This window comes from Lepidochelys kempii, chromosome 25 (genome assembly GCF_965140265.1).
Source record: "Lepidochelys kempii isolate rLepKem1 chromosome 25, rLepKem1.hap2, whole genome shotgun sequence".
Classification (NCBI taxonomy): domain Eukaryota; kingdom Metazoa; phylum Chordata; order Testudines; family Cheloniidae; genus Lepidochelys; species Lepidochelys kempii.
The window spans coordinates 11859716-11878030 of record NC_133280.1 but is presented as its reverse complement, the minus strand read 5'-3'; the positions used below and the strand labels follow the sequence as shown (position 1 = coordinate 11878030).

General features: G+C 40.6%; 1 protein-coding gene across 2 annotated transcripts in view; it reads right to left on the bottom strand.

The window, feature by feature from the left end:
- PTBP1 (polypyrimidine tract binding protein 1) overlaps window positions 1-18315 on the bottom strand; it is a 53012-nt gene that overhangs the window by 6038 nt on the left and 28659 nt on the right. For both annotated transcript variants that reach the window (XM_073323928.1, XM_073323929.1), the window contains 8 exons: window positions 11318-11488; window positions 9277-9387; window positions 8696-8870; window positions 7528-7602; window positions 5650-5798; window positions 2820-2853; window positions 2224-2316; window positions 1546-1762 (listed from right to left, as the gene is read on the bottom strand). In XM_073323928.1, the coding sequence (XP_073180029.1) occupies window positions 1546-1762; window positions 2224-2316; window positions 2820-2853; window positions 5650-5798; window positions 7528-7602; window positions 8696-8870; window positions 9277-9387; window positions 11318-11488 (1025 nt within the window). The remainder of the gene's footprint in view (window positions 1-1545; window positions 1763-2223; window positions 2317-2819; window positions 2854-5649; window positions 5799-7527; window positions 7603-8695; window positions 8871-9276; window positions 9388-11317; window positions 11489-18315) is intronic.

Genomic DNA, 18315 nt, shown 5'->3' with positions numbered 1-18315 from the left:
GAGAGTGATGGCTTATGCAATGCAGCTGTGACACAAGATTCATCTTCCAACTTGAACTATGAACTGGAGTCATCTGAGCAAGGAGTTGTGCTGGCAGTCTGGAGAGGATGGCATTAAGGAAATCATAGGTTGCTTGCCATTCAACAGCACCGTACAAGATGTACCAGAGTGGCCAGAGGTGCTCATGGTACTTGGCACTGAACCCAAGGGGCTGGCAGATCTACGAGTGTCTGCTGGCACCATGCAAGAGGATTCTTGAACTGCTGGCAAAGCCAGCGCCAAGAGACTTAGACTGGGTGCCATAGTAGGTGTCTCAGACATTGATGGCACTGGGAGATTCTCTTGCTGCTGCAGCAGCAAAGAGACAGACTATAGCACCACTCAACTGGAAGGTGCTCCCTTAGAGATTGGTCTCCATGGCATCAGTACCCGTGCTGGAGTTGAAGACCCTGCCGGAGGTGCACTGATATATGCACCAGCGTCTCAGCACCAAGCACACACTACCCTCCTTTCCAGCTTGTTCACTGGACTCTGGTGCTGGGGACCTTCATTTCCTGGATGCCCAATACCAGGGTGCAATCTTCCAGTCCTCATTTTTCAGTACTGGAGAAGGAGACTGACACTGAGACCCTGCCATGACTGGAGTACTCCTAACTGAAACATAGGCATTCAATGCCCACCCCAAAAGGGAAAGGAAGTATAAGATGCAGATGTGGCACCTGCCCTGGTGTGTGCTTCTCCTAGACACTTCAGGCATCAGCCTCTTGCATCTTTCAAGATTTGAAGCCTGGGGACCAAAGCATACCATGGCATGTGTGTTGGTACCTTGAAAGGGCAAGAACCAGGAGTGTACACTAAGTACACTAGTACAAAAAGGAAACCTACTAGTATAGAACTACAGTATGACTATAAACTATCAACTATTAACGAGTATCAATAATATATAATAGAAATGCTAAAAAAGAGGGAAACAGAAGGTAGAATGCTCCAACAACTGTCACATGTGGTAAGAAGGAACTGAGAGGGGGTCAGGGGCAGTTCTGTCTTTTATATCACCAAGCAGCAATGCGAGGCAGAAGTGGGCACATGTGCCACTCCAAGGGTACTACTAGGGGAAAAATCTGACTCAAGTTCACTGGACACACACACACCTGAAGGAGAATGGACATGTGCAAATCACTCGAAGAAGTGCCACCAATATAAAATTATTTTCTAAGTGAACAACCATAGAAGCACAAACCTACTCAAGGACCGATGACTAATGGGACCAACTTAGACAGCTGGTGTCTTCAGGTTTCTGGAAGAAATGGACCTTAGAACTAGAACTGCTGTGGGGAAATCTAGATGAGTTGACATAATGCAAGTTAGCTCTTGCATGTGCACTGACAGCCCCCAGTTTAAGATGAATGCGGCCAAACTCAGCTATACCTAGAGAATGAAGATCTTAAATTAATGCTCCACAGAACCTGGTACCCAATATCCTCTCCACTTGCGAAGTGTGTCCCTTTTTCAGAGCATACATACATTCCTTACATGGGTACTTACGGGATATTGGAGAGGTGAAGGGTAGCAGAAGGCGGGAAGATATTTTGGAAGTTTTTGGAGCCTGGTTTCTTGAAACGATGTAGAGGAGAGTTTCCATAGTCTTTAGTCAATCCTTGGTCTTCCTGTCCCTCACGGGGAAGCTGTACTGTCTGATGCTTAGACAGGGTGATACGGATGGGTTTCCCATGAAGCTTCTGACCATTTAAGTGACTCATTGCTACAACAATTAAAATATAGCGTAAGGGAACAGAAGTTGAAAGGCTAGTTCAGGCGTATGTTTAACCCAAACCTAAAATTCCAATCAAATCCACTTCCCTATACAGACTGTCCAAACACCAAGACACCTATCACTATTACTGTTTATTCTGCTCCTTTTTATATTCTTTGCCCTCTCTCATTTTACAATTAGCATACTGTCTAGCATAAGAATATCTACTTGAGTGTAACACCAAACCCCAGCCTACTACAGAGGAAAGCAATTCAGCGAATGGACACTTATTCTGCACCTTTTGAAGAGTAACATTAGTACTGACTATCACTCTTCCACAGAGGAGGAATTTATTGCTAACTTGACTGCCATAACAATATGATCCTTAGTTGGATGTTAAACCTTTAAACAAGCAGCAGTGCTATGAAAGACTGCTATGCTACCACAGTGATGCAACAGAGCATGCTTACCAAGCTGGGCCTGGTTTCCATCAGCCATTTGAACTAAGGCATTCTCCTTCTTATTAAATAAGATCTTCACCCTTTGCACATCACCATAGACTCCTTCAGAAAGTGAGGAGACAAGGAAAAAAGTCTTTAGGCAGGAAAAGAAAAGTCTCATCCAACTTTATAACAAATCAATTCAACACCAAAATCATCCACAACCAGACGGATCTCATTCCAACCAAGTTTACTTATTCTGCTCTACTTAGGGGGAGAAACTTATATGCAGCAGAATAATAATGGAACAATACATTAAAGAAAACAGATACTGGGTTTCAGCAAAAAGAAAAAAATCTAACTGCCAAAGGATTGAACTGGACAATATAGCATGCTACCACAAATTTTAAACTCCTATAAAAAGACATGCAAAGCAATAAACCATGCATAACTGAACATAAAAATAAAGGCAAACTAAACTAAACAGCAAACTATGTAACAATGTAAAAAAATGAAATTATGCATTCAAAAATGGCAAACTGCAAACTGTACATTTTTGAAGTATCAAAAAAGTAATCTCAAATAAATGAAAAACAAAGTAATAAAAAGTGTGAATAATAACATACCGAAAAGAATAAAGAGGCATTGGGGTGTAACTCTCTTTAGAGAACAGCAGAGCAAGGCAGCGGAGGGACAGGGAAGAGGTAAGGAATCGAAGGGGAGAGCGAGGTTGCACAAATCGTCCACAACGAGGAAGGGCAGAGTCCCCGCAGGAAATGGCGAAATTGGTTGATGGATGATGAAGTTTTCAAGATGGTTAATATTGAAGGGCAGGTTGGTTTCCGAAGAGCAGGGTTTTTTGGAGGGGGGATTTTTTTTTATTTTATTTTTTGTTTCAAGCAACAACAGGAAGCAGAAGTACCGTGCAGTCAGTTGGCAAAGAAATTCCGGATCAGGGGAAGAAAAAAAATTCAGGGATGGGGAGAAAAGAAAAAGTAGCAAAAAACACAGGTCAGTAAATACATAAGGAATATGTAGTGTTCCATCAGTCAGATTTACAGATTTCTACATACAATACTTGTTTTACAAGAATAGTTAATAGGTTTTACCTAGTGGAACACAATGATAAAGAAAAGCATTTTTACTTAAGATATACATAGAAGGTAAGAGACAATATCACTGCGGAGTGACTTCTAGAGCGATAACATTAATATCCCAACTGTCCTTCTCAAAGCAATGGTCCAAGACTTTTTTGGCCTCTAGAAGACGCTGAAACCTGTACTAATGGTCAAACTAAAAACAGTGTGACGACACTCTGAAGTATCTGCTTAAACACAGGAATGTTTCGTGGAGAGGATTTGTGTTGCACACTTCACTGCAACTAAACTAAAGGAATGCAGTCTCGACATGAATCACTGCTTTCAAAGCCAAAGATTAACTAGAATAAACTTCTGAACCACTGCTAACTATATATCAGAATGAACTGCTAAAGGAGAAGTGTCTGCTGTAAGAGGACACTACCACAGGCACTGCAGGGGAACTGAGATTTCCACATACTCAACACATTAAGGAAGCAAGTATCTTACTGCAGAGGTCAGTGTGCCAATACTAATCAGCGAGGGTAGTAAGCAGGAAGAGCTTGTCCTCCCAAGGCACAATGATAATTCAACATGCAGGCAAACACCAGCACACACAGTCTACAATAAACATTGAAAAACAATGCAAATGGAAGAAATCTGGACCTCTCCCTACCAATCCCACATTAGCTCTTAGGATTTAGAAAGAAATTTCACATATTACTAGAGGGAGAGAGTCACTCCAGGGAAATACAGTCTCTTAACTGTCTAGTTGTTGCATAGGTAAGTTTCTAAAATACTGATTATACAAGCAGTGAAAAAAGTTTAAGTCTGTTAGTTCACTATAGGTATCAAAGTCTCTCTAACCCAAAGACAAGCTGGATGGATAGTGAAGAGGTCATCAAAAAATGCAAGGCATGATATAATTGCTTAATTCCTACATTCAGGCAAAAACATTTGTTCACGCTGTTCAGAAATGGTTCTTTAGAAGCCTAGTCAGTTTACAAAAAAATAAATCAGAATTCCAAATTTTAAAGGCCTACACAGAAAAATGGATTATGCTGTGCTTGTCATTGACACCTGGGCATAGCACATAACATCTGGAATCAAAGTGCACCTAATTTCACGATATTGATCTGAAAATGATAATGCCAGACCTTTGCCAGTTAAGGGGGCTCTCCATTTGTTTTGTTTAGGAAGTCACTGTTAACTCCTGAAGCATCGTAAGAATTTCCACTCTAGGGACAAGATCTAGCCTGTAACCAGAGCATCCTGACTGTGCCACTGGCATTATCTCATGCCCTGAAGAAAACAGTAATGATAGTCAGGTGAATAGAATAGTCTGAAATTTGATAGATTAACAAATTTAATGAATTAAATATTTTGATTATTCCTTATCTCATCCAGGCTTCCCTTTTGAAGCAAAAGAGGTTTTACGGGTACTTTGACACGTCTGATAAAAAAGTTTTATAATTACACGTAGTAGGAATTAAGTTTTATGGGCAGTCTTACCAGATATAGTAAAGCATTATTTTTCAGGCAGTATAGACTTATCTTTTAATGCACACAAACTGAAATACAGTCTACACTTTCAATCCAACAAGCAGCCAAAAGTTGACTTAATAGAAATAGATTTAATTCTTAGCAAATGATCTTTTATATTTCATCCTTTTCTATTAGGAAGGATTATTCCAATTTTACTTGCCTTCATTTAAAAAAACCAAATATTTTCAACTCTGAGAAAAGTTAAATGGAATTGAAAATGTAAATTTGAGAGTTAAAAGCATAAATAAATAAAAACTTCAAGGAATCTTGGAAAGGAAAAAAATGCATGTGCGAGCACATGGCAGAGGAAACACTGCACAGGTACAATGAAGCCAAGCTGGCGGGGGTCAAGACATTAAACAAAAAGAGTAGAGGGCAGAATGAACTCTCTCTGTAGTTCTGAATTAATGTATAAAATTAGAACATGCCAAGGAAGGAAGGGAGGAACTTTGCTATTCTGTGACCCAAATTACATGAGATCCATGGGAGTGAGTGGGAGATTGTAAAAATAAATAAATAAAACACAAGGGAGGGACACACTGTAGCTTTATGGGACAAGAGCAGACAGGCAACACCCTTGGCTATCAACCAAGGAAGAGCAAAGATTTCAATTTAAAAGATAGACCTTCCCATTTCCCTTTAGTGGCTAGAGTATTGATCTGCTTTGAGATTTAGGACTGGCACAGCACATTTCATCTGCTTTTCTAGTTTTGCCGTTTCCGTTAGGACACAGTAAGATTTCACTTTCAGTAAGTTCCACCACAATCTTAGTATTCAGAAAGTGAAAGTAGAGGTAACTGGAAGGAGAAAAAAGTGAAATTACAACTCCACTAACCTCAGGGTTCAGATTGCTAACCAGCAGAACGGAGTTCCCTGCCCCAGTGAGGCCGGGAATGCCCATCCGTCCTGCTGCAGCCGCTGCAGCTGCTGCTGATGGGATAGCCAAAGGAGCAAGTGCTCCGTGAACATTTGGAACTGACAAGCCTGGAAATTAAAGAATATTAGCCAGTAAAGAAACTAACAGCATGTACTCTAATGTGTCTGCTGCACTAGAATGGAGTGCTTCAAACCCCACCAATCACAGTCCAAAAGCATTTACTCTAATAATGACAAGTGCCTCCAATTCTGGTACTACTAAGAAGGAAATCGTCATCGGTTCTTCTAACAGTGTATTTCGCTCTCTTGTGGTGCCGGCTGCATGACAGATGTCTCTGGATGTGATCTGGCTGGTTTTAATGTTTCACACGTTCCACAGGCTACAAAACTGTATGAGCGCAAAGCCTCAAATCTGTGGGTTCAGGAAGGGTACTACAAGCAGTGCGTTTGTAACACTATTCCAAACAATGCATGCTACAAGTGCTTCATTCTGTTACCATGCATTTAATGAGAACAATTATACACTCCTACCAGTTATTCACTACTAAATCGGAGAAAGGATTAGTAGTATGTACAGGCATTTCTATGGGGCTCATTGTAGGTATGTGATGCTCACAGTATCAAACATTCATCACAAAGTCTCTAAAGGTACATCTATGCTGAAAAAACCTGTGTAGGAGCAAGTCTCAGTGTCTGGGTCAACTGACTTGGGCTTGTGCTAAAAGGCTAAAAATAGCAGAGATGTTCTCCCTCAGGCTGGAGCCTGAGCTCTGAGAGAGACCCCCCTCACCAGATTTTGGAGCCAAGGACAGCTGACCCAGGCTCTGAGACTGTCAAGGTGGGTTTTTTGTTTGTTTGTTTGTTTTTTGCAGCATAGACACCTTTCAATTTAGAGCTTTCAATCTTTAAGTACCGATAGAGCAACTGGTTAATTTCTTTCATAAATGATTCGCAACATTTAAGGGGCATATGTACAACCTCCTTAGAGGGATGGGAGGTTAAAGAGGAATTGATGGTCAGACAGACCACCTGGCTCATGACTAAATTATCCCATAGACATCTTAAATTCTACTTAGCTAAGCTGTTTCTACAGTTTATTGGTAACTTATTCCAAAGTTTACTATAGTAAAAAGGAGCCAACCTAGTACTTAGCCTACTATTTGAAGTTCAATACAAGTATTTACTACCCAAAAACTGAGAAGGGTTTGAGAATGACATTTATTAAAATTGGCACTTCAGTCATATATGCATCATTTTGATTTCTGCAATGAGCCCTGAAGTTCATAGGGCTGTCTATTTACCACACTTAAGTTTAATTAACTTTATTCAATTAAGTAGTATTAAAACAGAATGGAAAGTGGTTTCCAGTTTCAGAAGAAGCTTCCATAAGTGCCATAAAGTTAAAATTCCAGTGCCACTAACATACCAAATGTTCTATGCTTGGTCGAGAGTTCAGAAACAGATGCAATTCTTTATTTTCAAAATACTATTCAACTATTATTTGAGTCTTGCCTTCTTTCCCCTCCCACTATGTTGATTACTTCATTTAATGCAGTCACACTTGTCCGTGAAGATGGCTTCAAGGACTTCAGTATCTTCCATTTCCCCATTTTGTCTACTTATTACAAAACCATCTCATTCTATACCCTGTAGTCAGCACACAGACTTAACAGTTCAGAGGGAATAAATATTTATTTTTTTAACCTAATGATTTTAAGACAACTTGGGTTGAAGTGGCTGTCCAGTGATGGAACGTTTAAAAAGGCACTGCTCTAGTAATGGCCAGCAACTGGAAGGCAACCTAAGGAATTCAAGTTTAATGTTTGAAATACAGTACCTGCTTGAGGAATTGCAAAGGCAGGAGGGAAACCAGCTCCTGCATATGGAGAGGCAGAAATTATTCCTGGAGCTCCTGTGAAAGAAAAAGTAAGACAGTATGTCTATGAATCTAATTCCAATAGACAAGACAACCCCACTTCAGACAGCCAGTTTGTCTCCTCACATCTTGAAATGCATGTAACTGAGGACAGAAAGGATATAGACTACGCTCCTAGACACATCACAACATTAGAACAGTCTCAAACCCAACAAAGCTACTAAAAGTTTCTTTTGAAAGTGTCACCGCTGAATGCCAAGAACCAGTTTCCTATTCCAGGTTTAGCTTTGAAGACACTTTCCTGCTTTGAAGCAGCAATGAAAAACGGTTTTCTCTATCTACTTTGCACTTTTGAAAAGCCTGTTACTTTTTCCTAGGTCACGTCAGTTTCAGTATAACGCCATTCTCAAAGAGCCAGGGGTATAACTAGTAACTCCAGCCACTCCATATCATTGGTAGAACAGCAGGTGGCACTAATAGCACAGCGAATAGACAAGCATCTGCAAGTGTTCTTGGTAAAGGGAAGTGAGATGGCTTATCAAAGATGCACGTTAATTTTTTTTGGTACAACCATATTAGTGTTCCACATTATTAGCTTAAGCCTTATATGCCACCAAAGAGACTACAAGGAGATTAAACTGACAGATCCAATACAGCATAATCTGTTGGTTAAGCAGTAAATCCAACTTTGGACACAAGAGGTCTTGGTTACCGCGCAAATCAAACCGGCAGAAAAGAGACTCAAATACTATCTATGGGGGTAACTTCTGAATGGAGGTAAGGAGCTGTTGCTAAAAATACATTAATGGGTTAATGCCAACATTCCACTTTGCAAAATGTGATTTCAGAGCTAACAGTTAATTTCACTATAGAGGGGGTCATTATGAAATGAAAAGGAGGAACCAGATGTACTCCACTAAAAACGGATACTTAGTATTGTTCAGGGAACAACAAAACATCTCATTCTGTACAGAAAGTGGTCTGAATCAACAGTGCAATGAGCAACTATGGTCTGTGAGGTGTCAACACTCAGATTTCTTCACTACTCTACTCACGTTCTGAATGTTGAAGCCCACAATACACAGACTTTTAGGAAGAAGTCAATATATTCTTAGAGGGGCTTTCTTACCAAAAGCAGCTGCCATGGTTTGATCGAGAGAGGGCTGGCTATCTCCAGAAGGTAAATCTGGCCGTGTGTAATCTCTGCTCTTATCGTTGTTGTATTTAACATTGAGGCTTGTGAGTTTGGAGAAGTCGATGCGCAATGTGCAACAGGCATTGTAGATATTCTGCCCATCTAAAGACTGCAGAAAAACAAACCAGAGCTCTTTTACCTTGTCAAAGGTACCTTTATGCTAAAGAACAAATCTGACTAACCTGGAAAGTTATTCTGACATCTTAAAGCTGTGAGAATAAGTGCAAATAGCTTGCTTAGATAACACGCTATAAAATTATTTAACAATATCCTGACAGACTTAAAATTTCACTTTCAATGCACTTTTATTGGTGAAATTCTCTCCCAATTACACACAGAAACCTCAGTGAAACAGTCGCACATGTGAAACTGAGGGCAGGATTTGACCCTGTACTATTAAACATTTCCAGCGTGACAGAAGCAAGACACCCAGCTATTCCTAGATCTGTTGAAACCCTTTCTTTTCAAGTCATCCCTTAACAAGTTCAGGTGTGTGGAGCTGCCAGTGTACTCACCAGTTTGGCATGCTGAGCACTCATAGGGTCAGCATATTGTAACAGGGCCTGGAACTGGTTGTTCTTGGTGAATGTAATTATTTTCAGCACTGTGCCAAACTTGGAAAAAATCTGCAAGATGAAGTTTGCATATCATGTCATCTCATGTTTCTAATAGTTTTTTTTCTCTTTGTATCTCCACTTTTCACAGTAAGAAACTGCAAATAAAGCCACTTTCATCTTATTTTTATACAATGGAATTATAAGGACTAAATTTCAATAGTTTTCCTTTTCTAACTTTAAACTTAACTGAGTTTATAAACAGTATTAGAGGCACTCCTTTTTTATAGTGCTCACACAATATCTAAAATTAAAGATCAGAATGGAAAAGTAACATAGGAAATAGGGTGTTATAACATATTTCTCAACTATGTTCTGATTGTGTTTAATGAATGGCTTGTGGATCTCTGTAAAGGCTTACTGAATTTGAATTTCCAAAGCTGTATTATGCATGATTTTAGCTTTCCTGTGTAAAAAAACTTTAGTACGACAATGCTGAAACCCTGCTAAGAGAAATACTTTAGTAGTTTCCCTGAAGAGTTACTTACTTCCACTGGAGTTGAAGATGTTTAAGCAAAGGCACTTCCCTGTTTTGTCAGATTAAAAAAACTGGTAACTTTTTAATTTGCATCTTTGTCTTGCAGTCAAATACCATGTATGACAAACAGTTTAATATGGATTCTTCACAAAAAAGAGACCTGAATGTTTCCTCCAATGAATAGAATCATCAATGGCAGTTTTAATAATGAGGAGTTCTTGTGGCACCTTAGAGACTAACAAATTTATTTGTGCATAAGCTTTCATGGGTGCCACTGCACACATGCTTACCAGCATGAGAAAAATATAATGCATGCATAACTAGCTACCTGTTAAAAGATACAATTAGGTCCTTTCCCTTTCTGTCTGAAACATGACCCGCTACTATTTTGAAGTGTGCACATCTGATGGCGCTTCTCAAAATTACTTTAAACTCAACTTCTAGCTGGATAAACTTGTACTGTTAAAGCATGTGTTGTAGTATTTGCACTTAGTGCATTTTGAAATGAGGGTTTGAAGGAAGAGGATGCTTCACGTACAAAAATCAAACTTTGCATTTTAAACTGAAAAGACACTGAACATAGCAGAATTATAGTCCCTGGTGCCCTTTGCAATTAAAGAAATTAGCCTGGTTTAGTTGTACAAGAGTAAAAATTAAAGTTTCTATTTTAAATGTATGCTTTTGTTGCACTTGTGCTAAACTAGTTTTTTTGTAATGGTTGACAGCACCTATAAGAATTTAAATGTGGCATATTTTACTAGCATTATATGTAATGCCCATCAACTAAAGTTTCCCGGTTTAAGCCATGACACTATTTCATTGACAAACTCCCTAACTTCACCAGTAGTCTCACTGAGACAGTTTTGCCCAGTGTAGTCTGCCTTACCGCTGCCTACACTTCAAAGTTTTCCTAGACAGAATTTTCGACCTATTCTGTAGTCATTTTTTGCTTCACTGCCACACATCTTGAACGCCTATCACTGCAATAGGCTTCACAGAACTAGATTTCAGGTGGGGAGTGAACACTAGCAAACGAATGCAATGCAGTCCGATATTGTGAATGTGACTTGGCAATTAAAAATGAGGAGATACTACAAGAAGTGTTAGTAACTGAAATGCCTCTATTTAATACCTGTCAAATACTTCTTCATTGCCAGCTGTTTTTAAAGCTGAATAGTCAATGTGAAAATTTTGATGTGCCAGCCAATAGTTTATATGGATTCTCTGAGATGCTTCTGTGTTTTACATTGCTAAAACACATTTATGTATCACTGTAAAGCACCATGTACATTTACAGTCGTAAACATTCCTGGATGCAAGGACTTAACCTAAGACAAAGGAGAAAAACACTGAAGGGATGATCACATGAAGGTGGTTTTGGATAAAGCAACACTGCTCCATGCAAACTGCTGTTGCCATTTCTTCCATATTGATCTGCACGAGGGAATTTGAGTATGATCTCACCTGATGCAGGACATCCAGAGTGACAGGATAGAAGAGATTTTCCACAATGATCCTCAAGACAGGGCTCTGACCAGCCATTGCCATTCCTGCATCCACTGCAGCAGCAGAGGCTGACAGTGCCAGGTTTCCAGACTGAACAGAGTTCACTGCTTGCAGAGCTGCCTGGGCCCGCTGTGGAAACAAACATCCTCTCAGGTTAATAATACTGCAGGTAGAAGTACTCAAGTTTAATTTTGTTGTTGTTGCAAGTTTCACACTTGGAAACTACCACAGAACACAACACTGATCACCACCATTGGAGATTAGGAGTCTGTATAAGAAAATTTACAACTAAGAGCCTGTTCACATAACAGTACATTTCAAAGTTTCTGGCAGTGGTTGCACACTTCAGAGCCAACAAGAGCATTGCAACATGAAAATGCGAACTGGAAGTTCACACGCATTAATTGCTTACAGGAAAAGACAGCTAGAGTTCATACGTGCTATGATCCAGTTACTAGTGATAGCTTCCCCTCCACCCACCCTCCCAAAAGCCTAAATTGAGTGATCTTGTTCAACATTTGTTGATGCAAGGTCTGTGTTATTCCATAATAAAAAACTTCAAGCAGAGCACGCCCACACCCTAGATGGAGTCTGGATTACTAGTCTCATTACTTGGATCCATGCCAAACAGGCAGCACTAGTAACATTACACATTTCATTTTATAACTTATTAGGGTCATGCTAGAAACATATGGAACAGGAGTGAGGAAAACAAACGGCATGGAGACAGAACTATCCTAAAAGTAACACCACGACATACTGGGGCTTCACCCTTCTAAATGTGCAAAGAATACTCCCTCATCCCCAGGACTGAGAATTAAACTAGAATTAAGGCTCTTTAGTTATGGTGCTTGCAGGTGTCTTCTGCTGTAAAGTAATGCTACAACTGGCAAATCAGAGCTGAACTTTTGACAAGCCACAGAAACTGACAAAACAAAGATTAATGAGCAACTTTTTTAAAAAAACTATTTAGGAATTTTAAACAAGTTTACAAATCCTTGATGTTTTAAGGACAGTGAAGTTAAAACAAACTTGAAAAAAATATTTTCATAAAATGGAGAGTCTCCCTTTGTGAGGTTCCTGTTCTGAGCCTGTTTATAGAACACACTGGAAACTGGAAAATGCACCAACATTACTATTTATCAGACACCTGGGCTCTCAGAATCATATCTATGTTCACTTTACTTAAGAACATAAGAACGGCCATACTGAGTCAGACCAATGGTGCATCTAGCCCAATATCCTGGCTTCTGACAGTAGTCCATGCCAGATGCTTCAGAGGGAATGACCAGAACAGGGCAATTTCAAATGATCCATTCCCTGTCATCCAGTCCCAGCTTCTGGCAGTCAGAGATTTAGGGACACCTAGAAATTGGATTACATCTCTGACCATTTTGGCTAATAACCATTGATGGATTTATCCTCCAGGAATTTATCTAATTTTTTTAATTAAGTGATCATTTTGGCCTTCACAACATCCTCTGGCAACGAGATTCACATTGTGCAAAGGAATATTTCCTTATGTTTGTTTTAAACCTGCAGTCTATTACTGTCATTGGGTGACCTCTGGTTCTTGCATTACATGAAGGGGTAAATAGCACTTCCTTATTCACTTTCTCCACCCCAGTCACAATTTTATAGACCACTCTCATATCCCCACCAATAATGTCTTTCCCATGCTGAACAGTCCTACTCTCTTAATTTCTCCTCAAATGGAAGCTGTTCCTCACCCTAAATCATTTTTGTTGCGCTTCTCTGCTTTTTCCAGTTCTAATATATCTTTTTTTTTGAAATGGGCAACTAGAACTGCATGCAGTATTCAGGGTGCGGACATACCGTGGATTTAGAGAGTAATATTATGATGCTTATTGCATTATCTATCCCTTTCCTAACCATTCTAACATTGTTTGTTATTTTGACAGCAGCTGCAGCCTGAACAGATGGGTTGAGAACTATCCACAACGACTCCAAGATCCTTCTTGAGTGATAACAGCTAACAGACTCCATCCTTTAGTATGTATAATTGGGATTATGTTTTCCAGTGTGCATTACTCTGCATTTATCAATGCGGAATTTCATCTGCCATTCTGTTACCAGGCATCCAGTTTTGTGAGATCCCTTTGTAACTCTTCATAATCAGCTTTGGATTTAATTATCTTGAGACATTTTGTATCTGTAAGCTTTGCCACCCCAGTTTACCCCTTTTTCCAGATCATGTTGAACAGCCAAATGAATTATTTGCATTGAGCTTCACTGCCATAATTCATCTGGCTTCTCCTCAAGAGCCTTGTCTTCCTCGAGTGCTCCTTTAGACCTCAATCACTCAGTGGCCCCACTGATTGTTTGGCAGGCTTCCTACTTCTGATGTTCTTAAAAAAATTTCCTGTTAGTTTGTGTGTCTTTTGCTAAATGCTCTTCAAATTCTTTTTTGGCCGACCTAATTATAGGTTTACACTTGATTTGCCGGAGTTTATGTTCCTTTCTATATTCCTCAGTAGGATCTGACTTCCAATTTTTTAAAGGAAGACTGTCTCTCTAACCTCCTCTTACTCTATTGCTTAGCCATGGTGGCATTTGTTTGGTCCTCTTGCTTTTTTTTACTTGTGGGGGTCGGGGGGAGGTAATACATTTAGTTTAAGCTTCTATTATGGTGCTTAAAAAGTTTCCATGCAGCTTGCAGGCATTTCGTTTGTGACTGTTCCTTTTAACTTCCATTTAACTAACTTTTCCTCATTTTTGTGTAGTTCTCCTTTTTTGAGGTTAAAAGCTTCTTTGATGTTTTCCACTCTACCAGGAAGTTTAAATTTAATTACATTATGGTTGGAATTACTGAGCAGTTCAGCTATATTCATATCTTGGGCCAGATCCTGTGCGCCACTTAGGACTAAACCAAGAATTACCTCCCCGCTTGTGGGTTCCAGGATTAGCTGCTCCAAGAAGTAGACGTTAATGTGGTCTAGAAATTGCGTGTCTGCAGCCCATCCTGATGTGACATGTACCCAGTCAATATGGGGATAGCTGAACCCCCCATTATTGTTTTTTCTCTTTTTGTAGCCTCTAACACCCCTGAGCATTTCACAATCACTATCACCATCCTGGTTAGGTGGTTGGTCCTCTACTCCTATTGCTATACTCTTAAATTAAATCAAGGATAGAATTTCTATCCAGAGAATCTATGGTACAATTTGATTCATTTACGATTTTTACTATATTTCCACTCCCCCACCAGCATGACCTACTCTGTCATTCCTATATATTTTTTACCCTGATATTACCAGGTCATGTTGATTATCATTGTTCCGAGTTTTTGTGATGTCTATTAGATCAATATCCCCATTTAATATCAGGTACTCAAGTTCACCCATCTTAGTATTTAGACTTCTGGCATTTGTATACAAGCACTTAAATTTGTCAATATTTAGGTATCCGTCTTTATGTGATATAACTGAATAGGACTCATTTGACTTACTCTTCAGTTCCTACCTGTACTCTATCAACTTCTATCATCTTCTCTTTACTAGGACAGAGACTGTCCCCTTTAATAAATCCTCACCTAAGGAATGTCTGCCTGAACTGTGTGCACCTCCACACCTGTTTCCCTGAGCCCTTAGTTTAAAGTCTCCTCTATGATTGGTGGCACATAAAATTAGAACAATCTGGTTCTGTTTTGGTTTAGCCTTGCTGTAAAGGCACCTCCTTTCCCCAAAGTTCCCCAGTTGCTAATAAACCTAAATCTCTCCTTTTAGCATCATCTCATCTATGCATTGAGGCCCTGAAGTTCTGCTTGTCTAACTGGCCCAGAATGTGGAATGGGAAACATTTCAGAAAATGCTACCACGTTCTTCACCCCCTATCATTTCAACTGATAATTTTAGCAGTTCATCTCCCAGAGAATGCAGAAATGAACAACAAACAGCATTAACTATCTGAGAGTTGCACCCCCAAGCTTTCTAGATTGCAAAAGTTGTTAATTTCTAGCTCTATCGGTTTAAGTTAGCCACTTAAAATCATCAGAAAGTGGAGGAAAAAACAAGAGGGCAATCAAAAACATGTGATTCTAAGGTCCAATTTCTTGCAAAATCTACCAGGACTAGAAGTGATTATGTAAGACTACTGGAGACCCGTCCTGTTTATTCAAGTTATCATGCCTTGGAGGCTGTCATGTCAGCCTCAGTCTAGGGTCTTGTCCACAGCAGAATATAAAGGTGGGATAGCATGTTAGTAGAGAAGGACTGGCAGTGCTTTAGCATTAATCCAGGACTAAACTTATCCAGCCTGAGCCTCAGACCAGCATAATTTTCAAACCCTATCCCATATAATAGTGCTTAAATAATACACAGTATAAAATTCATAAATTTAGCCCTTGCAGATCCTTGAGCCACAGCATTAGCGGCGCATCAGGACCAACAATGAAACCAAATGGATAGTTAAGAATGGCCATAGTGGGTCACACTAATGGTCCATCTAGCTTTCTACCCTGTCTCTGACAGCGGCCAATGCCTGATGATTTAGAACAGTGGTCTCCCACCCTTTTTAGGCCCAAGATCACTTTGAATTTAAGGGCAACCCAGCATCTACCCTGCCCCTTCCCCAAAACCCCACTCACTCCATCCTCCCTTTCTCCATTGGTCGCTCTCCCCCACCCTCACTCACTTTCACTGGGCTGGGGTGTTGGCAGACGTTCTGGGCAGAGCCTGGGGCAAGGTGTTGGGGTGCACTTTGGGGCTCTGGGCTGGGGCTTGGGGTGCTGGCTCCAGGCAGGGGTGTGGCCCCCCACCAGGTGGTGCTTACCGTGGGCAGGCTAATGCAGGCTTCCTGCCTGCCCCATGCTGCTCCCAGAAGGGGCCAATGTGCCCTTGTGGCCTGGGGGAAGGGGAGGACAGCATGTGGCTCTGCACAGTGGCCCTCTCTGCAGGCACTGCCCCTGCAGCTCCCATTGGCCACATATATAATACGCCCTGAATTCCTTTTTGCTACCCTCTGGATAGAAATAACAGAGCCTTTTAATCTGTCTGCAAACAAAACAAAGCCTATGGGATTTACTAAATGGTTTAGTCCTATATATATATAAAGATAATGGCCTTCTGATATCTAGAGTATGGAGCACTGTCTTCATGTTGGATTTGTGAAGTTTTTGGAAAGAAAACGGACAGGTAAATGATCTGATTCAGATGAAACTCAAGACACTTTAGGAAGGTCCCCAGGATGCAGGTAAGGACACTAGCCATGTAGAAAATTGTGAAAGGAGGGTCTGCCATGAAGGCCCCAATCTTTCTGAATCTACGGAGTGAAGGTAATAGCCACTAGGAAAGCTAGTTTAAGAAAAGGAACCTCTGCCCCTACACTGCGAAGAACCATCCACCAGTCTAGGGAACGCTTCACCAGCTGGGAAACTGACTCCTGTTTCTCTAGGCTGTGTTTGTTTGGCAAATAAATTGATCCAAGCTACCCCTGGAAACAGCAAAAGGTGTAACCTCACCTGTTCTGTCTCAGTGGTATAAACTACCACAACTGAAGTCTGGGGACTCCCTTGAATAATTCTGACAAGGTCAGATAATATCACAAGCCTGTCCATGGGAAGGAAGGCCCTGTCTGCTAAAGAATTCACGAATATCCCTATAAATTGTATGTTCTGAAGGGGTGTCAGTGTGGATTTTTCCACATTCAACTGCAGACCCAAGTCTAAGAACAAGAAAAGTGTTTTTGCTATGGCAATGACACCTCTTGGTATGACCAACCCCTTGCACAGCCAGTCATCAAGGCACAAATACTATGATCACCTGATGATGCAGGTAGGCAGCCACCATGAAAAGAACCTTTTGAAACACTAATGGAGCTAAGGAGAGATTGAGCGGGAGCACCTGATATCGAATATGAACCTGGCCTACGACAAGGTGAAGGAACCTTCTGTGAGACAGGTATATCACAATATGGAATTATGCATCTTGAAGATCAATGGCTGAAAATCAAACCCCTGAATTTAAAGAAGGAATTATAGCTCCCCGAGTCACCATCCTGAACTTTTTAGGTTTCACAAATTTGTTTGAGCCTTAGATTTAAGATGGGTCTCCACCCTCTGTTTTTCTTTGGTTCAAGGAAATGCCATCAATAGAAGCCTTTCCCCCTGTGCTGAGCAGGGCCCTGACTATCGCTCCTAAACAAAGGAGAGAGTTTATTTCCTGTCCTAATAGGGATTTGTGAGAGGGGTCCATGAAGGACAGGAAAGGGGAATGAGGCGGCGGGAGGGAGGTAAAATGCGTGGTGCTGCCAGGTATTACGTCCATCATCCATTTGTCCGAGGTGATTCCCATTTCCAACAAGCCTAGGAGTGTGAGTGTCTCCAAAGGGGGGAAATGGGGAAAACACTGAAGTTGACAAGTGAATGTAAGTCTGAGGTTTGAACCCTTAACCACCCGGTCAAAATGGATATTTTGATGAAAAAGACTGCTGCACAGATGCATCAGATAGGTTCCAGAGAAAAAGCTCTAACCTGTGTCTTTCAAGAGGTTCCCTCAGCCTCTGAAATGGAAAGAATTGCATCACAAGAACTTTGAGCCATTTGTGATCTAAACTTCCCTTTGTTTGTAGGAGTGTAGATACCTAACAAGTGTAATGTGGCCCTGGAATCCGTAAGGGTATGCAAAAACTCATCAGTATTTTCCGCAAACAGCTGCAGTCCATCAAATGGAAAGTCCACCACCATATTTTAGACTTCTCTGGGGAAGCTGTAAGCATGAAGCCTTGCGCATCACCACTGCCACAGAGTGGAAGTGGGCTACAGTATCTGCAGCACCCAGAGCTGCTTGAAGAGACGTCCTGGCCAGTAATGGTCTGTCAGCAACAGTAGCCTGCAATTGTTCCCTTTGGTTTGAAGGAAGGTGTTCAATAAACTATACATGTATTTGTATTTTGCCATCAGTACCCAGTAATTTGCAATATGGATCTGTAGGGTTGCT